The sequence below is a fragment of the Melospiza georgiana genome, chromosome 7 (assembly GCF_028018845.1).
Source record: "Melospiza georgiana isolate bMelGeo1 chromosome 7, bMelGeo1.pri, whole genome shotgun sequence".
Classification (NCBI taxonomy): domain Eukaryota; kingdom Metazoa; phylum Chordata; class Aves; order Passeriformes; family Passerellidae; genus Melospiza; species Melospiza georgiana.
The window spans coordinates 35,997,210-36,025,025 of NC_080436.1; the positions used below are offsets into that span (position 1 = coordinate 35,997,210).

Consider the following 27,816-nt stretch of genomic DNA (forward strand, 5'->3'; position numbering starts at 1 on the left):
TTTATTACTACACTCTATCCCAGCTACAACAAGGACCAAGAGCTGCATATGATAAAAAGTCCATTTGAAACAATATTTTTCTAATATTCAGTGATCAGCAATTAGCTGATTTTTTAGTTTTTCCTTATGCTACTCTTCTTTTGATTTTTCTGATAGATGTTTAAGAACATTCTAGACATTATTTACCAAGTGAAACCAATGGAATATTTTTCTTTCAATCAATTTAATACAGGGAATATGAGCAGACATCTGAAAATCCAAATCCTCAATCATCAATTCATAACCCAAAGAAGTCTTCCCCAAGTGCCAGGCAATCCAAATAAATAGGAATAATCTGAATTAAGTAGGAGGAATTGAGCAGAGGAAACACGTAATGGATAATTCTGTGTAACAAACAGTGTAAAATCTCCTTTCCCTTTCAAAATTCTTTGCATATAAGCCATCAATTTGTTACCTTCATTCCTCTATAGAAATATATATATATATATATATATATATATATATATATGCAAGTATACAATTAGAAATATCCTTGTAACAGAAATTGCAAAAAGTTCAATTATACATAAAGAACTTTTCATGGACAACACAGTCTGACTTGTGAATGCTCTGTATGCATTATTTACATAAAACCAACAATTACTTCCCTAAGCTTCTTATATTTCATTATTAATTAGCTTTGAATAATTAAAAAACATATTATCACTGGACTTACCCATAATGGTTAAAGCTGTGGCTTTTGTTAAATCTTCTTTCATCGATTCAATTATTTCGAGATTACCACCATCCAAATTGCATCTACTTATGGTTCCATTTCCTGAACTGATCCAGTAAAGCTTGTTCTCCCCATAATCTATTGATAAACCTGTAATTAACACATACAACTTTAACTGTGGCTTTAATGGATGATATACATTGTTAAACTGATGTCATTATGAAAGTGCATTACACATTAAAAAAATAATTTGCGAAAACTAAACTTGGTCATTTCCTATGGAAAAAAACCCAGGCTTTTGGAAAGAGTAGTTTCTTTTATTTCTTTCAGCAGTTACCAAAACCAGTGACTGACTGATGAAAGAGCATTATCTGGAAATGAGGAATTACTTGAATAAGCCGAAGTCCTAAGCAAGGGTATTAACAACTTGTGAATGCAAACCAGAAGCCATCATTTATATTTTAAACTTATAATTACACAGGGAGGTGGTAAACAAGGTACTTTTTGTGATTCAGAACTATAAAAAGTCTGTTCTCTCCCTGCTTAGGATGATGAAATACCAAAATCTAATCCAAACTCCTGATAAATTTATAGTATTACTTTTCATTTTGATTCATAGTGAACTGACCTCATAATCAGTTCTTTGGAGCTTGAAGCAAGAGAACTGTCAACACAAAGATACTTGCAAAATAAGCTACTAAATGAATAAAGTATAGAGTTTTCTGAAAGTAAGGGCAAAGAACTAGGAGATAATGTATTTCAGACTTCTGTAATCCTTTAAAAATGTTCAAGAAGTGGCAGCAGGAGATTTTCCACAGTGAAATATTCTTGGCATGGCAACAATACCCGCCATAACAATTTGCTTCAGTGCTCCAGCTTTCCCAGAACTCATGCTAAGTATCCAGCAGCAAGTTGCCAAAAAATAGTGTATTTCACTGCATGGGTCAAGCTCTGGATATTGTACTGTAATCTTTTCCATCCTGGGGAAAGATGTTTTGGAAACCCTGACAGGAGAGAGCAGTGCCATGAGCTGCAGCCCTTACAGCTGCCATCGTGTCACTACTTCTTCACGCACGTTTGACACAGAAGGCCAAAAGGTGTGTCTGCTTTCTGGGCTTCTAAAAATCACCTTTCCAATCCCTTTGCAGGGACTGATATTTCCTTCCACCTCTCTGCACGGGTATTATCCAAGAGGAAACATCACATGCTGGGGAGAGAATCTGGGGCAGTGCATTCAGGAGGGACTCGTCTCCCCGTGTCACATCCTCACATTGGCACCAGCTTCCCTTCAAACACAGAGCCCCAGGGATCCCGGACACAGCACAGGGAATTCCCAGCACAGGGAACTTCCCTGGGATTATCAGCATGGCTTCACAGGGAATACACCAGCAGGAAGGCTCCCCTGCTCCGAGATGAGCAGCATTTGGGATCTGCCACAGCTCCTGCCCGTGAGCTGCTGCTCACAGATTGCCCCTGGATGGGATCTGTTTGTGAGGCTCTGCCAGGGCCAGCTGAGCAGCAATTCCAGCCCTGTCCTGTCTGGTTTTATACTGCAGATATCCAACTGGTGCTTCTTCACACAGGCATTCCAACTACACAGCAGCAAAAAACATTCCCGTCTCCTTCTACACAAGTCTAGTGCGTTATTCTCCCCCAAACACTTTCTACCTATTACCAACCTTTGCAAAAATACAGTATTTGTAATATAGGCAGAGCATGTTTAAATAGATTTTTTTTTTCAGAAATTGTCCTGCTTTACTAATGAAAACAAGTGGATTATTAGCCATAAACATCACAGATATTCATGATGAATTCAAATGCAACTGACTGGCTTAAACCTTATGAGATGCTAAAGTGAATCTGAGCATGAGAATTGGACAATGCTCTCAGGGAATTCAAATGAGCAAATGATTTTCCCAACAAAGTATAAAATTAAGCAGGAATTCTGAATTCCTAAGAATACAGATTGTTGGCACTCCAATGACCAGTTCTATCAACAAATATATGTGTTAGCTCTGTAGACTTTAGAACTGCAGAATGGACCAGCAAACCGTAACTAGTTTGTACTAGTTAAGAGAAAATAAATTATACCATCTGTCATCCTCAGAGTATCAGTTCCAAAATTTCCAAACTAAAAATACTCTTGGTACTAACAGAAAATACTATAATTGAAAAATTGTCTCCTTGTTTTGATGGAGGTCAAATTGGAAAAATAAATCCATCAGCTTAATTCAGGTCACAGACTGGAAAACTCTTATTTTTCAAATTCTGAAATTTTACATCAAGAACATCCCCTCAATTTCCAGGATATCCAACTCTAATAAACCAGATATTTGTCTTTTTCAGCAATCTACCTGAGAACTCCCCAAACACTCAAAATTAGCACTGCATGAACTAGAGCTTCACTTAAGGAAAAAGACAGTTTTCTCAGAGCACAAATGAAATATTAAATTAAGGTTTTAAGACTGCTGCTTTCTAAATCTTTAGAAGGATTTCGTTGTTCTTAGCATAGGACTGTATTTTGCTGATGGAAAAAAATATTTAAACCATTGAAACTGGTATTTTGCATTTATTTTATTTCATAGGTTGATACTGGAAACCCTAAGCATTGCAATTTAGGACCTTGAGACTTCTGATCACAAAATATTCAGAGCAAAGTTTTGCACACAGTCCTTAATATTGTTCTAATGTTATTAAAAGTGTTTTTTTCTTCACCTTAAAATTAGTGGGTTTGCCACTCTTTTCTCTCCAGATAAAAAGGTAATTGTCTCTTCAAGTGGATAGACAGATAATTTTATCAACAGTAAAACAGTTATCAAGTAATTTCTACAAAATTCATTGAATTTAGGCTGTAAAATGCATGTCATGTTGCTCTTATGTCAAATTTATTGAATTCTTTAAATCACTTTCACTTCTGCTTGCTTAATGCATTCAGTTGTAAAAAAAAATGTTTTTAAATCACTTTATTGGTGGGCCATTAATAAGGCAGCAACAATTGACATAACCACTTTAACTCCCTAAAAATGAAATTATCTACAAAGAGAGACTTGAACAAAACAAAAAAATACACATGGAAAAAGCTATTCTTTTTTTTTTTTTTTTAAGTGCCATAATTTATCAACTATGTGAATCCTCAAATACTAAAACTGAGGTTAAGTCATAATATGAAATTCATGCTTCAATGTTGCATTTTCCTCTGTGTGAAAAGTTAAAGGCCAGTCTATATTTTGATTATGTAGCTGAGATTCTGGGGAAGGATCCACATTTGCAGTCAAAGCCTCTCACAAATATCCATGACTTATTAAAACCCCGACCTCCACATTTTTGTAACCATGCTACAAAAATTGAGAAATACAGATGGGCTCTCCTTCAGTCTACTGTAGTCCTAAAAGTCAATATTACTCCACTAAATCTACAGTGGATTTCAGTTTGAATGGGCTAAAAATATCTTAAATTGTGAAACACAACAGTAACACAAGTGTTGTTCATTTCTTTAGGTCTGTTCTTATCACTGTAGATGAAAAACATCAGTGTACATTTAAATAGGAATTCAAGATAATGTCCAAAATAAATCACTCTCAGTTAAAAAAGAAACAGGTAAAAAGGTATTTACCAACAGGATCTTTTTGATTCTGAAAGAGAATTTTGCTGTTGCTGCCATCCATGTTTGCCATGTTGATTGTGTTGCCATCCGTCCAGTAGAGCTTCCTGAAGAGGAGAATTTAAGTATTTACAATATTGCTTTGTACTCACAGTGTTTCCAATGAGTCAGTAGTGAAAACATTCATCAATTTAGGAGACAAAGTGCACAACTAATAAATAATAAATAAAATAATAGTTACGTCATTTAATCAGCAGCCTTCTAAAGGAAGTATTCCGACAAGATATTTTCAGTAAAATCTTTAGAATTCAGGCTTTTAAGTTTTAAAGAAAACAGAATGGCCAAACTTAAAATATAAATGAAGAGCCACCTTCTGATGAGCTTTACAGCAGTTTATTTATCACAGCCATGGAGACCTTACCCTTTTACTGGGTGAACTGCAAGACACTGGGGTTTATCAATTCCATGGATGATTGAGGTTTTCAAGGAACCATCCAAATGTGCCACGTTAATTTGGGTTTCATCAAATTCTGAGCTAATCCAGTATAAATTACGGGATATCCAATCCACTGCAAGACCTCTGATACTCTGAATATCTGCAAAAAGGGAAAGCAGTTTGTTTGATTTTCTTTCTGGATTGTTGTCAGTGTTAGGGATAAAAAAATAAACAAGAATAATTTATTCTACAGTTTGTTAACAATACTGTGCAATATTCTATTCAGATGGATTTATTAACTAGTTGCCAAGAATTAATAATCTTTATTTTTCTTCCTGGGCCTGATACACTAACAATAAGAACATGAAAATCACGCTGAATATTCACAGCATGAAACCTATTATCCCAAAAAATTAATCAGAGATGCTGAACTTCTGCATTGTATTTTTCTACTTCAGAAAGTGTTTATTGCTCAGTGGCATTCTAAAACAATGCTCTGCTGAAATTTAAAAGCCTCCTTCCTACTTCAGCTCCACAAGGCTCAGTGCAGAGGATCTGGATTAAAACCACTGGTCTAGAGCATAGATCTGTAGCTCTTAAGTACTTGTGTCACTGGAGAAGTTCACTGGTTTTATTTTTGAAGGCTTTGAAGACTTCAAGTTACTGCCCTGCTTTCCTTGGTATGGCAAAACATCCTTCAGCCAAAGGGAAGCAGGGAATGAATTCTTTATTTTGCTTTCTTGCTGTTCATAGCTTTTACTTCTCAAATTAAGTTGTTTTTTATAAGATACACAAGACTTTTCTCACTTTTACCCTTCTGATTCTCTTCCCCATGAAGGAGCAGCTGTGGGGAGCTGAGGGTCACAGCACCATTATTACCTGAGGCAGCAAAACAGGAATATGATAAGGCTGATTTGGTAACTTGATGGTCTTCCTTAGCAAGGTATTTAAATAAATGTCAATCTGTGTTAAAATATGCCTGAAATACTGAGTGGAAAGTCACTGCTCCATCCTAGGTACCAACATACCCCTCTGCCCTGGGTTAATAGTGGTTGGCATCTTTGTGGAGAAGGGAACAGGCCAAGGGTGATCCAATGATTCATTATAGTTCATCATTTATACACATCTCCTGTCAGCTCCACATGGTAATTTGCCCTGACAGCATTATTGCCCTTGACAAACTGACATGGAAGTGGCTGAGGACAGGTTTGCACGTCCATGAGGCTGAGCAGTGATTGGGCATTAGGAAGTTTGCCAACATCACAGAATGCAGCAAAGGACACCAAACACACAGTCCTTGACCCATTTTAAATTGCTCCCCTGCCCTTCTGGTTTTTGTTTTTTTTTTTTTTTTCTTCTTTTAGGATAGAAAATAATAATTTTATACTCTTAAAAAGATTAAAGTATGACTTGGCATCTTTGTGACACTGGCATGAGACTTCACCCAACGAGAATCCCAGCAGGATGTGCTCACAAAGCTTCTTATGTTCTTATAAGAAGTATAAAAGTATAACTGCAAGCAAATGAGATAGTTTACACATAATAAATAGTCTTTACAATGTTTTGATGTGCCAGAACATTGCAATTTTCTCAAACTTACGATAAAAACTTACATCTGGAACTAAAAAAAAAAAAAAACAAATCAAAACAAAACAAACCACAAAAACTCTACCACAGAAGCTACCATAATAAAAGGAATATGAAAGAATAGTATATTTATTTTGGTTTCATTAAGTTCCTTGACAAGTTCAGTGGTTTTTGTATAATAAACAGCTTTTTTATTCTACTACTTTCTGAAAAAAGGCAAGCAACAAGTTCCTCTGTGGGGCACCGAAATACCTGATATAAAGATCTCTAGGAGGCATTCTATGCCTTGTTCTCATTACTGGAACTGAAAAACATATCTGATTATTAATAAAGTTATCTCTGAAAAAGCAGGGGGAAAAAATAGCTATGCAAAATAAATTCATTCACAGTCTAAAAAATGGGGAAATTGCCATATTTGTCCAAACATTTCCCAGAATGTGCTAACACAGAAGAAATTTCTTCTAAGGTGACACAAGGGGCGAGAGCTTGAAATCTTTTCTACAGTCCCCAGATAATACACTATATGGTTTATTTGTTCTCCAAGTCAGAAAAGGTCTGATCTTACACAGCTGAGCTATTTCTTTTCTCTTCTTCCCCAGCAAACATTCCTTAACTGTTGGGGAACCAGAGTTAGCAAAATTTGCTTTCACATAGTCAGTTTTTCCTATTTTCAAGCAGATAGGTTCATTACAAAGTAGAACAATAAGTGCTTTCAGGAGAGGAACTGCCAGTGGTTGGAATCAAAACCCAAATGTTACCAAAGACAAAAAATGGTTTTCACTTCACTACCAGGACTACTGAAATAGGGTTGAAGCAATCAGATATAGACTAAGTTTCTGTGCTTATGTACGTATTCAGCACAGAAAAAAAAAAAACAAAACTACATTACACCAGTATCACCAAAATTACCAGGCTGCCATGTTGTGGTTTCACCAATGGTCCCAAAGCTGGGAGATCTACATGGACTGGAAAGAGAAAATAACCCTGACAGAGCCAGTTTCATTGCTAGGTCAGCCTGGGTAGCCAAAGGACACAGGAAACTCCTCAGTGCAAAGCTATTTCAGTACACTGTGCTTCTCCTGCTTTTTATCTTTATTCTTTCTACCTTCAAGACATTAGCTTCCTTTTTTTGCTACACATTTCAATCTTGTACAAAATCAATGCAAAATTACATCTCAATTTGTTTACATACAATTGAATTATCAATCAATAAAGTGAACTGATATGCTAAAGAAAATTCTGCTGGCTTATTGTTTAGATCAATTATCCAATACCAGGGCACGTTACACATATCAACAATGTTCCTATTTTATCATGCTCATTTACCTAGAAGGAATTATTTTTTACTTCAATGCTGTGCTGTTTACCTCTTGAAATGATGGTTTCTAAGCCAGTCCCGTTGATGAAGGCACGTTTGATGGTCTGTGTTTTCACATCAGTCCAGTATAAACGTTCCTCAACGGCATCAAAATCTATGACTGTCACATCATCAATGTCAGGAACAGTGAAGGCTGTGATGAAGTTGAAGTATGGGTTCTCTATGTCCACCCCTCTTATTTCTGAACGCCTTGCATAAAGGAGAAACTTCTTTCTTTCTGTTAGAAAAAGGGAAATGTCATTCCTCATCCTCTTCACAATATCCCTAATAGAAATCATTCACTTGAGAGCACTTTACAAATGTGTAGATGACATTTATATATGTGATTAAACATCTCCAGAAAACCTGCAGCCTAGTGACACTTGAGAAATAATGTTATAGAGCATAAAAATCACAGAAAAAATATAAGAATTCTGTATATTGGACATTGTCACCACACCTCTAAATCAATATGAGTGTGAAAGAAAAAAATGTTGAAAATGTTGTTTTAAACATTTTCCTCTCTTTAGTCCACTCAAATAAATCCTGTTTCACCTGCACATCATAAGAGATATTAACATTTGGTACCTCAGGGTATCAGATTCACTGAAAAAGGGAAGTTTTGCAAACAGCAAATGTTTGTGTGCGAAAAGCTAACAGCTGGAACAAAAAGGGCAAATTGGTTGTTTTAATTTACACCTCCTATAGTGAAAAGGGATGATAAATTAATGGCAAAGCAGAGCTCTCTTTTTAATCTCAAAATTCTTAATGGTTGGAGCAAGCATCTGCAAACAATAAAAGTAATTTTGTTTCCCTGTAATACCCCTGACATGCCAAAATATTATTTTCTTTTCTATTTCTTGAATGTTATTAATCAATAATAAAAAGGATAATTTAGTACAAGGTTTTATAGATAATACACACAATTACTTGACATTTCAAGGGCTTTTAGAGCTTAAAAGTGTGTATTGCAGTTTTTTATAAAACTTCCCTGCAACAATGCACTCCTAATATTTACTCATTGGTTTTTAATCCTTAAAAATGAAAATAAGACAATTCCAGAGCAGGTAGAGATTTAAGGTATTAAGCATCTTTTTGTTATTCAGCTTACCTGACTCAGAATGTAGGGAGGATGCACATTTCAGTATAAAGCTTTCTGTTTTGCAGAGATAAATTTTATGAACACATCACACACAGCAGCAGCACAAAGGAACAGCTGTGGCAGCAAATATCAAAGCACCACAGACCTCAACTATTACAATAAGTCATCGATTCTCAAAAAGCAGCCTCTCCTTTAAAACACACCATTAAAAAGCACTGTGCAGATCTTATTTTTAACATTAATATGCCCATTGACTCTAAAATCAATGCAATTGCCAGGCTGTGGGAGGAAAACTTACCATAACATGTTTTTTTGTCCGAAGACAGTTTCATCAGGTGTGGGCAGGCACAGGCAGCGCTTCTGTTGTGATTGATCAGACACATGTGAGAGCAGGGACCCCTGCCCTCGTTGGCAGCACAGGGGTTGGGAGCTAAAACAGAATCATTGAAACACACAACATGTCAAAATACTTGGTAAAAATCAGGGTTTGCCAAACTGCTGGGAGAAGGTGAAAATTCTGTCCGAAGACAAAGCCAGTATAAGTGATTAACTGGGCTTTTGCCCTAATAATTTCTTATAGGCTAATGTTCAACTTATAGGCAAATATTTAACTCTAGTCCAAGAAAATATATCTATAAATAAATATATATATTATCTATATATAGACATCTATACCCATAGACATCTATATGTAGATATATACATCTATATATAGATATCTATAGATATAATATATTCATCCCATAGCAACACCTTTAGATATATCTATATATCTATACATATGCAATTTTTGCTTTTTAATACAGCCAAAATGTATAATTTTAATTTTAGGAAGCCACTGGATATAATTTTCTCAGAGATACTAATTTTGCAGCCTTTTAATAAGATTTAAATCTTACACCCCTAATCAAGGCACATGGGTTTAAAAAATATCAATATCATGTGGACCTGAAAAACAGATTTAATTGTGTGAAAGCAATAGTCAAAGTTTAGATTATGAGATGAACTATGGTAAATTCAATTTTCCTCTCAATTTGATTTCCTTACTAGAATATTAGTTGGAAATCTAACACAGAAAGAGAATCTGAAAGAGAAAAAAAAAAAACAACAAAAAAACCCCAAAAAACATACAAAGTATTTCTGCTTTTCCCAAAGAAAACCTCTGCTATGTGTAGGTTTTCACAAGTTGCTTCCTATAGTTCAGTGATTGAATAAGATGTGCTAAAATTGCTTTAAAGAGCAGGAGCAAGCTGACCAGAGAGAATCCCCTTACTCTTACAAAACCTGGAAATGGTTCTTATCATCTTCATTCCTTCCTATAAACCCCAAAGCTCCAGAGCACTGCTGAAGAGACATTTCAAGCATGAACAGAAATAATGCGGATTCTTCCTTTTGTAAAAAGGACCCAACAAACAACAAAAAAAACTTTTGAAAATTAGCAATGATGAAAAAGGGAAGTGGGATTGACTGACTTGAAGACAAACTTTTAATTAACAAAACCAGTTAGTGAGCGTAGAATATATTCCTCTAACATTGTGCTAGACTGCAGTACAAGTTATTGGATAACCACAGCAATCTAATGTATGAATTTCCTTAAAAAATAAATTTAGCTCAACCTAAAGCACTGAAATTTGAAGACAAAATCTGCTTCCTTGAACCATTTTTTTTCCACCAGTGCTTGCTTCCTTAAATTTATCCAGCAGTTCCTGAATCCTTTAACTACTTACTTCTCTAGCCTGTACTGCAGGGAAAAAAGAAACTTTCAAAATCTTGGCAAAACAAGTTAATGACAATTGTAGCCATCCCTCTATTAAAACAAAACAAACAAAAACCCAAACCAACCAAACAAAAACAACAAAACCCAACAAACCAACAAAAAAAAAAAAAATCCACCCAAAACCAAACCTAAAACACCAAAACACACAAACCAGGCTTTTACTATTTTCTATAAAATCATTTGCCCCTTTTGAGCACTGGAGGCCACTCAGCCTTCGCCAGGAACTAAAAAAGAAGAATGTTTATTTAACATCACTTTTCTTGTATCAATAGGAAAACAGATAAAATCTGGGTGATCTCTTGCAATAAGGTAACAACTTCATGTGGAAGACAAAAAAAATGGGAAGTTGAAGAAAAGACACTGAAGTTTACAAGGCTCAAGGACCATTTCCAATTATTAATCAACTATTAGTAAAAAGAAGTCACCTATCCCCATGAAGTGTACATCAGGAACAAAACACAAATTAGAGTTTTGAAAATATTGTGAAGGAGATCACAGAATCATTTATGTTGTAAGGGATATCAGGAGACCAGGTAAAGATTCAACTTTCTCCAAATTTTTGGCATTTTTTCCACAGGTGTTGCAAGACTGTAAAAATCTGGTCCTGTGTTTTGCAGAGAAGAATTTCCTTTCATTTTTTTTGCCAATTTCTGTGGAATTTCAACTTCTCTGTATGCATCTGTGACAAGGATTTACTTTGATCCTAAGAATAATTAATCCTTATATTGTCTTTCCATGCAAGTAGTGCTCTATGGGATGGAATTAAAAAAACAACAGACAGAAGAGAATAAATTAAAGGCATGGTGGTCAATGATTATTTTAAAGAAAGTGTTGTAGTTCAAGTGTGCTCCAAGCATCCACCAAGGAGTCAGTGCAATTTTTGTCCTGTTCACATCCCAACTCCCTCCATATTGCACAGAACACAAAATTGGTGGGAAAAGAAATGTTATAAAGCAGATGTGTTTGTTTCCACATGAGTGCACAACTCTAGGAGCAAAGCACCATGATCCTAACATTACTTCTAGCAACACATATTTATAGATTCCTTTCATATTCATACTGCTTTCATTGAATAACACCTAAGCCTGCTCTTTATTTCCTAATAAAAACTAATTCTCCTGAGGGCACACTGTTATTGCTCTGACTCTCAAAAATTTGGCTTTTTTATTTTCTTGTGCTCATTCTAACACTTCTATTTCTATTGTGAATATCCTCATAAGCATTTTTTACTCACCTTTTCTGTGCCATTTATGATTTCACAGACTGCCACCATACAGAAGCCTGTCTATAAATGATATTTCCAGCAGAATCAGCCAACCTGTCCCCAGAGCAAAACCCATCCCATACTCTTGATCAGCCTTTGAGGCTTCCTTGATGTGCTGTATATGATCTGTATGCAGTATTCCAGCTGTGGGAGTGGTATGGATTATACAGCATCACAGTTCACTACCTGTGCTGCTTTACTCCTCTCCTAATCATTTCCACCAATCTATTTTCCTTTTGATCACAGCAAGGCACAGATCTGGAATTTTCCCTCACTGGACAGCCTTTTTCATGATTTGATTGATCTCCAGTGCTGATTGCTTGTCAATCTGTTTGTGTCACAGGTGTACACGTGTCAGTGCTGTCACATTGCTTCTTGACTGCTCTCTAAAACTTCATTTAAACAAAATGCTTATTTTTCTTGACCAGTAACCCTTAAAAACAACCTCCTTAGACATTCCATCACCAGCTGACAAATGAAAACTTACTCTTACAGCCTGTCAATATGCACTTCCTATGGCCAACTCATCCCCTGCATTAACTTCATATTGAGCTTGTCCCTTTGTGGCACCAGATTTTAGTGAGACAAAGTTTGATCTTACACTTTAACAGTGCTCAAAATGTTTGGATTCTGCCTAAACCTTCAAACATCTGCACTACAGTCAAATCAAAAGGTGCTTTCAAATTGCTGGCAATTGATTCCCACTCATATTTAAAACCAGTTACAGATCAAATTCTCTGCTCGCTGTCGATGCCTCCAATGGAATTGCTTTTCCTAAGGCCAAAGTACTCAGCCAAGGTAAATCTTTATATTGCCTGATTATATCTGGTTATTTTAAGACTAGTCTTTGAAATTTGCAGGTTAGGATGGATCAGATGTGGAAATTCTAAAGTAAATATTTATTTCCACTAATCACTCTGATTCAGTTTTTAATCTTTCATTTCAAATATTAGCAGAAAAAATTACATATTCACCAGGAAACTAAATAAACAGCAACACACCACAATTCTTGATAAAGCTTAGAAAATCATATAAATACTATATATATATATAAAATAACACAAGTAAATATATATTTATAATATCACTAATCATATATAAATATATATTTATAAGTTAAATAATATATATATTGGTGTATATATTTTGCATTATTTATAATACATATATCAAACTTTCTGCTCCTTTTGAAGTAAAAAACATATACAAGGTTGAGATAAGATCTTTACGTAATAAAAATTTTAGTTCTCCTCATCTTTAGCTACATTTCTGTAAGAGTTTATTATTTTAAACAGCTGGCAATCTGGGCCTCAATAGAATATTGTAACAAAACAGTGCTATGAAGTTAAATGTTCTTCATTTTATTAATTACAAAAGAGCCCAGTGGCACCAATATACTATATTTCTTATTGTACTGATTTCTAAATAAAAATTTAATCTGCAGAAAGAAAAATAATGTCATAGCCACGTTTAATTTTAATTCAAATTAGTACCTTGGAGAAATGAAAAAAAAAAAAAAAAAGAGGGGGAAATGTGAGAAATTCAGTGTTGTGTTTTCAAGCTGTGATCCTTCCAATGCTTGTATTTGCCCCTCTTACCACCATCCTCAGTAGTGCACTGCTACAACTTCTTGTGAATAAAACAGACATTGTTCTTTGCAGCAGGTGGATTTTTAAGAGACAATGATAGTTGAAAAAAAATAATTAAAATCTTTCTAGAAGCCCTGTGTTTGCCATCTTACCAGCACTCCTGACACAGCTTTGATTCTGGGAAGAAGAGTGGGGCTCAAGCTCACATTCCTGAGAATATTCTGCATTAGGGGAAAAGCTTCCCCAATCCCTGTGGTTTGCTGAGAGCTGAACTTATCATCATCCCTACAAATATCTCACTTTAACTTTGCTACCTTGAATTAGCATCTGGCCTAGATTGACTCAAATAAAATGGCTTTAGGCCAGGAGAGTTTGTTTAGGTCTGCTCTACTTCATTTCAATCAAAATAACTTCCTTGATATATATATTAAAAGCTAATCAACTTTCACCCACGTAGATGACCCAGATGGAGATGAAAATGCAAAATCTTCATCCTGCAGTGCTCTGCTCATGCTGACAATTTGCAGTGTAAATCTACTCCTAATTTTATTTTAGGATTCTAACCTGCACACTGTCTTCACTGTCTTGTTCATTTATAGCAAAATAGCTACAAATTCAAAGGAAAATTTAACAAGTAATCAGGCAGTATCATGATTTCTTCAGCTCAAATAAAAAGGTACTGCAGTCATGAAGAAAAAAAATTGCTCCTGCTGGAAGACAGTAATTTAGAGCAAACCCAGAATGCCAAACATAAATCAGAATCCAGTGCTTTCTACATCATAAAATAAAAGCTGCAATTACACAACTTGATCCTTGAACTTCTTGATTTTGGCAAAAAACAAGTGAAGACTTTTCTACAGCTTTTATTTGCCTGGGGGCCAAGATGACTGTGGAATACTGCCTGATGTCTCCCTAGGCTACAGAATCCCTCTGAAGATGCTGTCTGGCCCCAGTCCAAGCAGAAAGGAGTTGTTCTTTTTCTGAGAGCAAGAAAAGGCAAATAGCAACTCTCCTGATGCTTTAGAAACATCGGATATGGAACACTGCTCCTCAAATCCCAAAGTAATGAGTGATTAAATGAAAAGAAAAATTGCCCAATTAAAGAAATTAAAAGAAAATTGCCAAAAGCCCCCAAACAAAAGCACCCAAAACCCTGAAACAAAAGAAAGAAGGAAAAAAAAACCAAACTTATTTGAAAGGTGCGTGCAGAGATACATATTTACTCCACCCCTATTTTAACTGCCTGAGCACACATATTATCTTCAGCAGAAGTCAGACAGCTTTTAAGAACCCTGCCCCAAAAAGTAAATTCTGAAGAATAAGGGAAATAAATGGCTTATTTCAAAAAGTGATGAAGTCCAAGAGACTTGACATCCATTGAAAGCATGCAACATTCATCGTCAATATACATTCATTTTTATTTTAAAATAAAAGCATCAGACAAATGAATCCTGGCAATTTATGCCACGTATTGAGAGGCCACAGTTGCCACCACTCTTGGAAACACAACCCAACAATGATATGTATTCATTGCTTTTCCTTTATTCCATGTGAAAGCATTCCTCAAATCTTTTGCTTTCTAGTGTGCTGTAGAATTTTACCTACTGGTACTCATTTATGTTAGACCTTTAACCATAGTTTTCTATGGGTAACTAATGAAGAAATGGGCTCCAATATATTTACACAGCCATCCAAAATTGTCAGGATTTGACATGTTCAAATCAAGATGGCTCACAACCTACTAACATAAAAGTCTAAGTTCCTTACTGAGAACAACAAACCCTGGGTGAGCAGGAAAACAAAATATCATTTCTCAGTACCAAAAAAATTGGAAACCAACAAGTATTAATGAGATAATTTCTAAAATAGTATTGTATTAACATCAACTTCTTGCCAGGAAAGTTGAAATTTGTCCCGAGAACATGGAAAAATCTGTAATTAATTGGTAGTCATCCTCCAGAGGTATTTTTCACTTTCCAATATTTAGCTATAAAATATTTGCTGTATTTTGTTATATCTCACCAAAAAAATTCATATTTTTTTTTAGCATTCCTATTTTGCATGGTACATCCTAACCTATACATATATATATACATATATATATAGATATATATATATGTAGCAAATAAAAACTTCTGCCACATGGGTTGTTGTGGTTTTGACTTCATCCAGTACTGAATACAACAATTCAAGACAAAATAATACACAGCTATTTATATAGATATTTATACATAAAAAGAATATGGATTTCCCTCCTCAGAGGAGGGGTAATTAATTATTCTATTAATAATCCAGATATTTATATATAAAAAGAATACCATTTCCCCCCTCAGTAATAAATTATTCTCTAAATATTCACCTTGTGGCTGGCGACTTGGATGATAAATCTGGAGGTCAAATGGCTGAGCACTTGTTTTTTGTATTACACTGACATTTTGGCCAGTCCATTTATTGGCTTTGGCGAGGGTGTTGGTCCTCCAATCTGTCCAATAAACTTCACTCCCATACAAAGAAACAGCAAAAGGGTGAGAAAGATATTCGTGACCCCGAATAATCTCTATCATGCTGGTTCCATCATACAATGCAGAATAAATGGCATCCGATCTACAAGACAACCCCAAATTTAAGATTATGTAAAAATAAAATAAAAATCACACAGCCATTATGACATGGGGCAAAATGTGTCCAAAACTTACTTTGTAAGAGTGGCAAGACTAAAGAATTTTTGCAGTGCAATCATTAACTTTATAGATTATAAATTTCATATTATTAATTTAACTAGATATTTGAAATACTTGTTTGTATAATGCTTTAATTTGCCTCAATGCATGAGAAATAAAACAGAAAATTCACTTTTCTTTCAGATGAACTTTAAAAATAATGAACTAACTTGGGCCTTGCATGGATGAGTGTCAAGAAGGACACATGGAAAGGCACAGGGAGCCAGAACTATGGGTGATCCCACAGCTGGCAGGGAAATTAAATCAATGTATATTTTGTACATGTGCCTGCCCAGGGCTCTTCATGTCCGTATTGTCCATACTCATAATTTCCATAACTACATTCCACTTAATGCAGTTCACATTTCTGCATGGAGGAATGAGCATTTCTGAGTGCCAATAAGGATGCTGTGAGCACTTTACCTGGCATCTGTCCACACTATTCTTTTCTCAAAGTGATCCACAGTGAGGCCATTGGGCCAGGCTCCAGTGTCCATGTCCTTGTAGATGATTTTCCTCTCTGCCCCACTCATGGATGCAGACTCAATGCGAGGGAAATTTGCATCCCAGTCTGTCCAAAACAGAATTCTGGTGAGAGGAAAAGGGAAAGAAAGGGGGATAGAAGAAAATATTAAGGCATGAAGAAAAAATATGAAATGGTTTATGAGGCAACAGTTGGAAAAAAGCTTGAACCATTGACATACTTGAAATGAAAGGATTAAACATAGTTCAATTTGGGTCTCCATATATTTCATTATTAGTTAGAGCTATCATGAAAATAAAGAACTTTAAAAAAAAAAATAGGGGTTTAATAGCGTTCCCTTTTCCGTGTCCATTTACACAGCTTGCCTTGTCTTCCCTCTATAATTAGAAACCCAGCTCATTAACAGAAATTATAATGAGAGCCTTTGAAAGCAATCCATGGATAAGAAGGATGGGGAAGGGAGAATGGGAGGAAAGGTGATTTGAGGTAGCAGGGATCAAGGAACAGGCTAAACAAGAGATTTTCAGCTGCTCTTAAGAGTGTTTTAATGAAGACCCCTGGATTTTGTTATGTCACTAATGAATTTTATACAGATTACACTTGCTAAGAAAACTTCAAAGATGGGTTTTATTGTTGTCTCTCTCAGTTTTGTACCATCTATAATGTTTTTCTAATAAGGAGAACTTTCATTGTTATAACCAAAGAAGTGGCTTGTTAATTAACAGAAGCAGCATCACCAAGAAGACAGAAATAAACTCTGTTCTTAGATTACTGAATTTTCAACAATGCACAGACTTGTTAAAGGAAAATTATACTTTTGATAGGAAAACTTGTGGTTAGTTGTAAAGAGTTAATTGCAAAGAGCCAGACTGGAACAAAACTTCTGACAAGTTTTTGTATTTTCACTAAAAGTCCTTCAGCCTTAGCAGCCAGGGAGCTTCACAGAGGATGTTGTTTATCTACAGACGTTTATTTTGCACACATCTGTATGGGTGTGGAATGAGAACACCAGCTCTGCCCCCCCTGGGACACAGGATTTGTTTACTCCTCACACAACCCTTCTCCTTGAATCACCAGTGTATATTCATATTTATTTGTGAAAGGACAAGGAGCTATTCCTGGCTATATTTAAAGATATTTTTTTCTTTCCTGACTTCTAACACAATGTAGCATCAATTGCTTCTGGCTCTTCAAAAGGCAGATTAAGCCTTCAGTTTCAAGAAGAGTGGTGGTTTGATTTTTTTTTCCCTCCCAACCATTTAATTTGAGCAACTTCTCTGCCAATTTTTCTGCCAACAGGATGCCTCTTTTTAAAGATTTTATAGATAAGCAATGCACTCTGTAAATAAGCTTTCTAGCAGCTCAGTTGAGAGGGCAAAAGCCTTAACCATTAAGGCATGTACATCCTAATTCACAATTTAGATCCCAGAAATTGGGGCCTCTATCAATCTTTATTTTCTTTATTCACAGCTTTGCTTCTGAGAGAAATAGTCAGTGAAGACACATGACAGACAGCAGGCAGCAAATTCCTAAACAAATTAAATATAATGACTTTGAAAACAGGTCAGGTGTGTTTTTTGGCCATATTTAATTTATGGTTGGTGGCTTGTCGATTTTATTGCGTTTTTCTGAAGGTTTTTGTTTGTTTGGAGTTTTTTCTCCCTCTCTGAAAGAGCAATAATTCTGGGAAGAGGATGGAGCTATTGAATATACATAATATTCTGATTTATAGCATATCCCTAATGAATAGGTAGAAAAAATACTGACAGGAGCTGGCAAGCATTATCTCCACTTTAGAGATGAAAACCAAACAGAAAAGGTGGCATTTACTTCACTCAGCTATTAGGCTTCTAGTAACATCTAAGCTGTATTTTTATAGTCCCACAAAAAAAACCCCAAAAAACAAAACAAAACAAAATCCCACCAAAAAAGCCAACAACAACAAAAAAAATACCCCAAAAAACAAACACAAAAAGACAAAATAAAACCAAAAAATTGGTCTCTAAGTGAGAAGAATCACCTAAATCTCTCTGTTAACTACACAAATGTTAGACCAAACATTCCAGTTTTCATCCACATTGAAAAAAAAGAAATAAAAAAACAACATGGCAAGACAAGTATTTGCTAACAAAAACATCCCTGTATCTCCTGATTTACCATTTTTAAATCCTTTTCACTTAGAACAAACACATTAATAATGGATTCTTTATTATTCACAATAGACTTTCAAGAGCTATTAGAAACTATAACTCACAGCAAAACAGGAAATAAAACATATCACGTTTAAGCATCTTCAAAATACTTTGCAACAAGGAAAAATAATGTTTTTATACTTTACAATTACCCATATCTGGGATCCAAAGCAATAGCCCTTGGGTGCTCCATAGCTCCTGCTATTAAAGTTGTCCTCAAAGTGCCATCGAGTTTTGCCACTTCAATTTGGTCCAAATTGCTGTCTATCCAGTAAATGTTTCCTGCTATCCAATCCACAGTCAGACCTTCAGGAGTGGCCAGGCCATGCTGCACCACGACCTCAATGGCACTGACACCTTAAAAGAAAAGGTTAAAAATTAGAAAGAAGAAAAAAAAAATAAGAAAGAGGAAAAGAGATTCTTAAAGAACTGATGTAGAGACTGGTAGAATGAACGCGGACATACAAGCTTATCAGATGTTCCTGGAGTAATTTCTGGATTATTTGGGGTTTGCCTTTTAGATGAAAGCACTGGAACATACACTTCAACAAAGAACATTTTGTAGAAACTCTTTTGTATATACTATGAGATTATATTGAGTTTTTGGCCATCAGTATGTCACCAGAGCAAAGAAAAAGTCTTTCTGGATGCTATAAAATTTTAAAGCAGAATCTTTCACCTAGTGAGAGGAGCTAATTTATCATACATCTGATAAATTCTTATATTTTCTTAATAAGGTGAAGATAAACTGCAAAAAATGAAATGAATCAATATTGCACTCATTGGACCAGGAAGAAACACCAGTTCTTTGTATCTGCCATTTTCTTCCCTCTAGAGAGCATACTGCAAAAGGAAACTTTGATAACAAAAGTCTTTTTCTGTCTGGAAATGAAGTATAAGTTTGATATAGCCCTTGTGAAAGGCAGAATGTCATCATAAATTCTGTTTCTGAGAAAGGCAGCTCAGTTACGACTGACCAGGTCTCACACCCTGTAACTGCAGGTGCTCCAATGTTAAGGAAATAAAGATCCAATCCATACCTCCAGTATCAGAGAGCTTCCCTCTGTAAATTTTATCCTCCACCACATCTGTCCAGTACAGTAAACTCTGACTGAAGTGAAAATCCAGGGCTATTGTGTTTCTCAGACCAGGGACTAAGAGGCTGTAGTCACGCTTGTGAAGATCAATTTTTCTGATCTCGTGTCGAATAGAAAAAATTATGAAAGCCTCAAATGGATCTGGAAGATGAAGATTAAACATTTCAAAGGAATAATAAAAAAATACATTGCTACAAATTGATATAAATGACAAGTGGAAGGTGAAAAACAGAATACTTTATCAGGAGAAAGAGATGATTAAAACAATTCATCTTTTGATAAGGAGTCTTTCAATTACTTTTTCAGTCCAACACACTTCTTAATTCTCCCTTCTAGCATTATCTTTGATCCCAACTAGAGATATTAGACATTAAATTTGGGAATATCAGACTCAACTGTTGAACTGTATTTTGTAGCTCTAGCATTATGAGCCCATAATTAGAGCTTTAAAAAGTCACATTATCAAATTTAAAATCTGCTTCTCAAAAGGTTCAGAAAAATGAAACCATTAAAACATACATTGTTTCAAAAGCCAATCAGCTGAAACCATTTACTAATACATAAAGTACCTTTTGAATATACAGTGTACCTTGTGTTATCAACTGAAGTGCATAAAAAAACCCTTATACCAAAATAACAAGCAAGAAAATGAACATTTGATGTCATGTCATCACAAATCCAGCTACCAATGACTTTCTCCTTCCATTGTTAATGAGTTAATGCTGCATGATTTGTGCCAAAGTGATACGAAAGAGTTGATATCAAAGAGCATAAAAATATCTGCAAACATGACTGGCATTGGTCAACCATACTATGAAATTGATTTTTTTGTTATAGTTCTTACACAGATCAGGAGAAGTTTTTCAAGCAAGTAGCTGTGTTAATAAAACAAACAAGGAAGACAAAAAATTTGGATTCTATAAACTGTTGAATCAACTGAGCATATCCACTTTGATAAAGATATTTTTTTCCCAGCAAGCCTTTTCTGTGGGGATGCAGTTGTTGCCCACAAAACACTCCGAGTTCCTTCTCCTAGAGTAAAGCACAGATTATACTGGGAACCTTGCTTTCCATACAATTAAACTTTTTCATCTAAAATATTAATGGCAGTTTATGGCAACAGGCAATACTCCTGCTTCCCAAGAGAACTCTCAAAATACCCAGTTTGTCCCTTCCCATTCCCTTGAACACTTCACTGCTCACTTCCTCCTGCAGCTCCTCTTCTCCTTCTGCCCACTGCACACACACATTAAATTATCTGCGATGTTTCAGGCTAATCAAGCAGCTCAGCAGAGCTGTTGCTGCTCTTGTTCACAACCTGCCTTGAACTTTCCCAATGACCCTCCCATCTGTTAAAGCAACGGATGACTTTCTGCAAAGCAAATTAGTCAAAGCTCTGCCGTGGTTAAATAATTTAGTGCAGAACAGGATCACTGACATTAGGTGCTGTTTCACAAGCACCAGCTATCTGAACTTGAGACACACTTTAACTGCACTCCCCAAATTCTGATAAATTGGCAGCTGTTATGCAGGAGGATACTGATCTATGGGGTTTTTTGGCAATTCCAATGCATAAGAACACAAATCATAATCCTCACTATTAGATTTTTTTGTATTTCTCACCAATTAACAACACAATGGGGAAAAAAAAAACCTAATAAATCTGTGCTATGTTAGATTGTGTTTTTTTCATTCAAAGTAGAAGAAACACAATTTAAGATAAATAACCAACAGTGCAAATTATGAGAAGGATTAAATTTCAATGGGATCTTGACAGGACTTACAACTGAAATCAACACAACAAAACCCTAACCTTGGCTGACAGCAGCCTGCAACACTGCACCCTCCTCTGAGCACAGCTCTTGAAGAGGAGTGTGAATCAGTACAGAAATACAAGGGGAATGAGCAGCTCCTCCAAGGGGTCCAGAAATCATGGCCTGCAAGGGAAGAATGAACAATCTGGAACTGCTTAGTCTAAAAAAATGGAATAAGAAGATGAGTGGAAGTGCGCAAAATTTCCTGAAGACATAAAAGGCTTATGAATTGAAAACATGAAAAATCCTGTTTTCTGTATAAATAACAAGTAGGGCAAGGATTAAAGGCTTAAAGTGGACCAGGAAGACTCAGAAAGCCCAGAAAAAGAAAATTCTTCAGGAGAGTGAGTCGACAAAACATTTCACCCCTGGGAAACTTGGAGTTTAGCACTGAAGGTGTCCTGAAGGTCTTGGAAAGCAGATAAACAGCTGCAGCATTAGCTGGGCTTTGATCTTCCATCCAACCTGATCATTCAATGGCTCTATAAAATCAGCTACATTACAGGGAATTGGGATTTTCTGGCTCAATCAAATAAATTTTAAAAAAATATGCTGCCATTACCCAATAAACCCAAAATTTGATGTTATTTTCCTGATTCATCTGCTAGAATTTGAGAGGAAATACTTTTTATTCGGCAAATTGATTAAAAGAATTTCTGTAAAGTCTCAAATCAATACCATGGTTATTGATCACATTCTTTAAAACTTTCAGGAAAATTAACTGCTATCAATTTGTTGAGAAAAAAATCATACATTTCTGCATTCTGATTTCATAAATGCCTCAAATTTTTTTACCACAAAGGTTAGGATATAAAATATACAAGGCAAACAAAGTATAAACTACATGAAAAACTGTAAAAAAAAAAAATCTCTGCTAGAAGAAAACTGCCCACAAATGCCAACAAAAAAGCTTCTATAAAGAATAATGCCTCACATTTTTCAGTGGGTTAAATTTCAAATTCTTTCTTAGGAAAAATTCTGATTGAATCTGATTGTTTGATTGAAGCTCCCTTTAACAACAACAGCACAGCAAGCAATCTACAACGTGTTTTTATGAAAATTACCTCAAAGAAAAAACAATAACTTGATAAAGATTCTGAAAAGTTAATTAAAAGCTTGGCTAAGCTCAGAGAGGATTGGAGTATTCCCCTCTCCATTTTAGTATTGAAAGGTATCTGGGAATTATAACAAAATTGAGTTTCAAACCAGCTAAGACAGATCAAATAGTCAGACACACCATCCTCTATTAATAAATAAATAAATATAAAGTGATATAACATTTTCCACTGCTTAGGAAAGTTTAAAATTAATTGCCAGCCTAAGTGTTTCTGAGCTCATCTAACATTTACTATACCTAAGTCTGAAAGGTTGAATGTAAACATGAAATTTAAATATCTTTTAAGCTCAGTTGTTTTGTTTTTTTTTTTTTTCTGAATGCTTTTATCATTTAAAAGAGCAAGTGCAATATATCAGCACAACCTATTTTGAAATGTGTTTTAAGAGAAACCAGGACCATGAGTATGAAAACATATAATTTGTATTGACTTTCCATCTGAATAATGGAGCTCTGTAACACACTCTTAGTTCAATCAATACAAATTTAAATCTAAAGGAAACATTTAAAGTTTGGGAAGTCAGTAATGCCACAATGCCAGAACAGCAACAAGCAAAGGAGATGAAAACAGGCATGGAAAGTGCAGAAAGTCTGGAGGAGAAAAAAGACAGCATTTAAAACCCTCAAAAAATTAAGGCAAAAATATGCAGAAATGAGATACTACAGAGAAAGGCTTGGAAAAAGAAACTGGAAAGAGAAGAACTGCTCAATTCAAGCATTTTAGTTCTATATACTTATTATTCTGTAACTCATTATATTTCTCTGGACATTCATTTGAGTCCCCTGACAAGCACACTTTCTGATACTGAAATGCAATCAGGAAAAAAAGATAGAATCACATAATTCCTGCATTTTCAGCACTCATATTCCCCTTCTAATGGGCTCACAAATAAATGTTTTTACTACATTCTGAAAACATGTTGCATACTAACTTCACATGTTATTGCTGAGTACTCGTGAAATGTTTCTTATACGTAGGAAAATGCTATTTCAGACAGAGAAAAGAAAAAAAGGTAAAGGGCAATGTTCTCATTTTCTTCTGAGTAATTTATTTTTTCTTCTGGAAAACAGATTACAAGTTACTGTTCTAATAGAATACACACCTGGTTCAAGGCATCTTAAATCACCATGGCTATTCTAAGAATTACTTCATAACAAGTGGAATTGTTGAAATAATAGTTTGGTATTTGGGGGACAGCTTGTCTTCATAAGGTCACTTTGAACTTTATTTCTAATAGCATAATATAAAAGTTTTTTCTTCATTCTAAGTTCATTCAGGATCTCATGCTCAGAGACTCAGATGATGGGGACATTTTGAGTCTCACAGCTTCACAAAAGAAACTAAAATTGTTCTCACTTTCCTAAAATGCCCTTCACACAGTTCAGCAAGTGAAGTGTCAGAGGATGTGTCCTCCAGAGAACTTCCTGTGCCTTTTGAATTAAATAAACTGAAAAGGGCCAAGATGATTTGTGCCTCTAAAAGCACATGCCATATTTAATGTGGAATAATTTTGTCACAGCTTTGATGGCATTAGGGCAGCATCATTACAGTTTGTAAAGAAAAGGATCATTTTTCTTTATATCAGCTGACACCACAGGTCTCAGATCATATATTTAGTATTACATTCTTTGAAAAAAAAAATCTGGAGAAATCAATTTGTAACTTCAGATTCTCACCAGCACCAGTAAACATTAGGCAGAAATATCTCATGGGCTTAAGAAACCCAAGAAACTGTAGTCTCACTTTTCTTATTTTATACCACAAGTGAGTATACTTCACTTTTTTCCCCACTTAGTTTCCAAATATCAGTCATTTCCACCTGATTTGGTTTAAAGTTTGTTTCAAGCTTTCCTCATATGAGTTACTAACACTGCCTTAAATTCCTTTAATCCTCTCTTTTCCCTAACCCAATAAGAATGAACTTTTTTCAGTTACTGGAAGTGTCCATAATATAGAAAATCAGATTGATCAAAAATCATTGGGAACCAGACCAAAGCACTGAACTTTGGCAGCAATCACTGCAGAGTAAAAATAAACAGAGAACATCCTCATCATATTTACTGAATTGTGAAATATCAAAATAAGCAAAAGAGAATGTGGAAGATATTTCTGTTTAGAATTGCTAAAACTCTATGAAAGAATAGAGATAATATAGAATAAAATTATCAAAGAATCCTGAACCAAAGAAAACTGAGTTATGAAAATCTAGAAAGCAAACTCAATATTATTTTTAAGTCTCTAGCAGGGAGGTAGAAGTGTGATAACAGTTTATATTGCACATGCATGTTTCTGTTTTACACACAACACTGCACCTGAAAAACACACTCCTAACATGGTTTCCAGATGATGCCTCAGTACTTATTAAGAGTGAACAACGAGGGGAATACATTTCCCTCTCCTGTTTTGGCTCATGTTGGTTTTCACCTCAATTAGTGAGCTGAGCAAGCTCTTACTGCTGTCAAAAAAAAAGTGCCAGAATGCCTTAGGGAAAAAAACCCTATCTTAAATATTGAATGCTAACAGGCAGCATATAATTGCACATTCAAAATTAACCTTCTGAACCCTCAATCAATACTGATCAATATAACGATTGATCCATTTCTTAAAAATACATGTTAAAGCTCGCACATAGAATGCAAAATAGTGTTTATACATATATGTCCATTTATATTAATTGTACATGAAAAACTGCATAAATTTTCAAACTGTTTCAGAATTATACCATATTAACATTCCTAGAAACACCTGATATTAGCCTTCTTAGGTTAGCAACAGCCTAATATTTCAATATCCCTTTGTACATCAAGAATAGGGACAGTTTTAATGAGTCCTTAGATTGTAATCAACCCCACATTTGGAAAATCCCAGCCTGCATTTCATATATAGGAAAAAATAAAAAGTGAAAGAAGCTCTCAATAAATTACCATCACATCTATTAACATCCTGAATATTGAACATGCACCAAATTTCAACTTACCAGTACTCACACAACTCTCTCCATCCTTACTGAGCTTCCAGCCTTCATAACATGAGCACTTGACAGTATTTTTATGCTGTTCACAAACTTGGCTGCACTTGAGGTGCTTGGTGCAGAAATCCATAATCTCACAAGTTTTGTTGTCTGCAGTAAGATTGAATCCTGCAGGGCAGGAACACACAATTCTTCCTCCAGGAACCACAGAACACTGATGGCTACATCCACCATTGTTAAGTGAACATTCATCTGAAATAACATGGAAAAACAATAATTAAGGGCTGCAAAAGCTGTCAGGTTGTATATAGCAAAGCCAACTAAAACACCAACAAAAGCCTCCAAGATGGGCAAATAAAAATTCATATTTCTAAACCAGACTTCTATACTTGTTTTCAAAATTATCTGATGTGCAACCATTCATCTGGTAGCTTTAATGAACCCTTCATGGTTTTAGCAGAGCTCCATGTCCAAGTGGTGATCCTCAGGAGTCAGTGTTGGGATTGACACTGTTTATCACCTTTATCAGTGGGTTTGAGGGCACCCTCAGCAAGTTTCTGATCAGACAGAGTTGTGTGAGTGAGGCAGCAGGGAAAAGATGGACTAGAAGGACTTTGCCAGGCTTGAAAGGTGATGCCTGTGCCACCTGAACGTTCAAATTCAATAAGGCCAAATACCAGGGCCTGCACTGATTCAAGGCAATCACAAGAACAAATACAGGCTGGGAAAATAATGGATTAAGAGCAGCCATGAGGGGCAGAAAGTGGAGGTGTCAGTGGATAAGAAGCACAACATGGCCTGGAAGCTTGCAGCCCAAAAAGCCAAATGTGTCTTGGACTGCATCAAATAAAGCTGTACCTCAAAAGGAGGAGACTGTTCTTGTGAGAGAAATGCATCCCACCTGAGGGACAGAATCCAGCTCTGGGGCCCAAACATGAGGAGGATGGGGGCAATTTGGAGCAAGTCCAGGGAAAGCCACGAAAATGCTCTGAGGGCTGGAGCACTTCTGCTCTGTAAACAGGCTGAGAGCTGCCAGTGCTTAGCCTGGAGAAGGCTCCAGACCTCAGAGTAATTTCCAGGGCCTAAAGGGGCTCCAAAAGAGCTGGAGAGGGACTTGGGACAAGGGCCTGCAGTGACAGGACAAGGAGGAGTGGCTTCAAAATGACAGAGGACAAATTAGATTTGATATTGGGAAGAAATTTTTAACTTTGAGGGTGCTGAGGCCCTGGCCTCTGAGAAGCTGAGCTGCCCCATCCCTGGAAGTGTCCAAGGCCAGATTGAAAGGCTCTTGGAGTAACCTGGGCTAACAGAAGTAGCCCTGCCTAAGCAGGAGGTCAGAACGAGCTGACATTTAATGTGGCTTCCAAGTCAAACCATTCTATGGTGTGAACTCAAGCTTCTGTAGTTGAAAAGAGCTGCAGATGAGCTGAAGTCCTTTCCTACACATCAATGCCCATTAAATTGTTTACCTCTAGGAAAGTTTTAAGGGGCTTGAAAACAAAATACTTGCCTCCTTTGCTTTATTTGAAGAAAGCTAAAACTTCAAGCATAAACGCAGTATGACTTTAACTAAACTCCTCACATAGACTCCAGTACTAAAATTTCAGTAGGAGAACCTTTTCCTCAACAAGAGCTATCACAACAGGCAGTACCATGAGCAATCAGAAAAAGGTGTCTAAAAAAGTACCACAAAGATCGCCTTCATCAGATCCATCAGGACAATCTCTTCTCCCATTGCAGAGCTTCTCAGGCTGTAGGCAGATGGAGGTATCATTAGCACAAGGGTATTTTGGTGGTCCACACAAATAGCCCTCGCAATTATCCTCATCAGACTGATCCTCACAATCAATATCGCCATCACATAGCCACGCTTTGCTAATGCATCTCCCTTGGGGAAAAGAGACAATAAACACAGCAAATCAGACTGGAGGCAAACTTCAGGAGGAAAAAAAACCTTCAAAACAATGTACAGATTTCTCTTTTATTATTATTCTT

At 35.8% G+C, this 27,816-nt stretch overlaps 1 protein-coding gene across 3 annotated transcripts in view; it reads right to left on the reverse strand.

Annotated features, from left to right (window-relative positions):
* Window positions 1-27,816, reverse strand: part of LRP1B (LDL receptor related protein 1B) — a 642,008-nt gene that overhangs the window by 162,123 nt on the left and 452,069 nt on the right. For all 3 annotated transcript variants that reach the window (XM_058028149.1, XM_058028148.1, XM_058028147.1), the window contains 11 exons: window positions 27,509-27,709; window positions 25,828-26,073; window positions 19,865-20,062; window positions 18,977-19,181; window positions 16,572-16,736; window positions 15,788-16,032; window positions 9,097-9,228; window positions 7,707-7,934; window positions 4,738-4,912; window positions 4,329-4,423; window positions 716-865 (listed from right to left, as the gene is read on the reverse strand). In XM_058028149.1, the coding sequence (XP_057884132.1) occupies window positions 716-865; window positions 4,329-4,423; window positions 4,738-4,912; window positions 7,707-7,934; window positions 9,097-9,228; window positions 15,788-16,032; window positions 16,572-16,736; window positions 18,977-19,181; window positions 19,865-20,062; window positions 25,828-26,073; window positions 27,509-27,709 (2,040 nt within the window). The remainder of the gene's footprint in view (window positions 1-715; window positions 866-4,328; window positions 4,424-4,737; window positions 4,913-7,706; window positions 7,935-9,096; window positions 9,229-15,787; window positions 16,033-16,571; window positions 16,737-18,976; window positions 19,182-19,864; window positions 20,063-25,827; window positions 26,074-27,508; window positions 27,710-27,816) is intronic.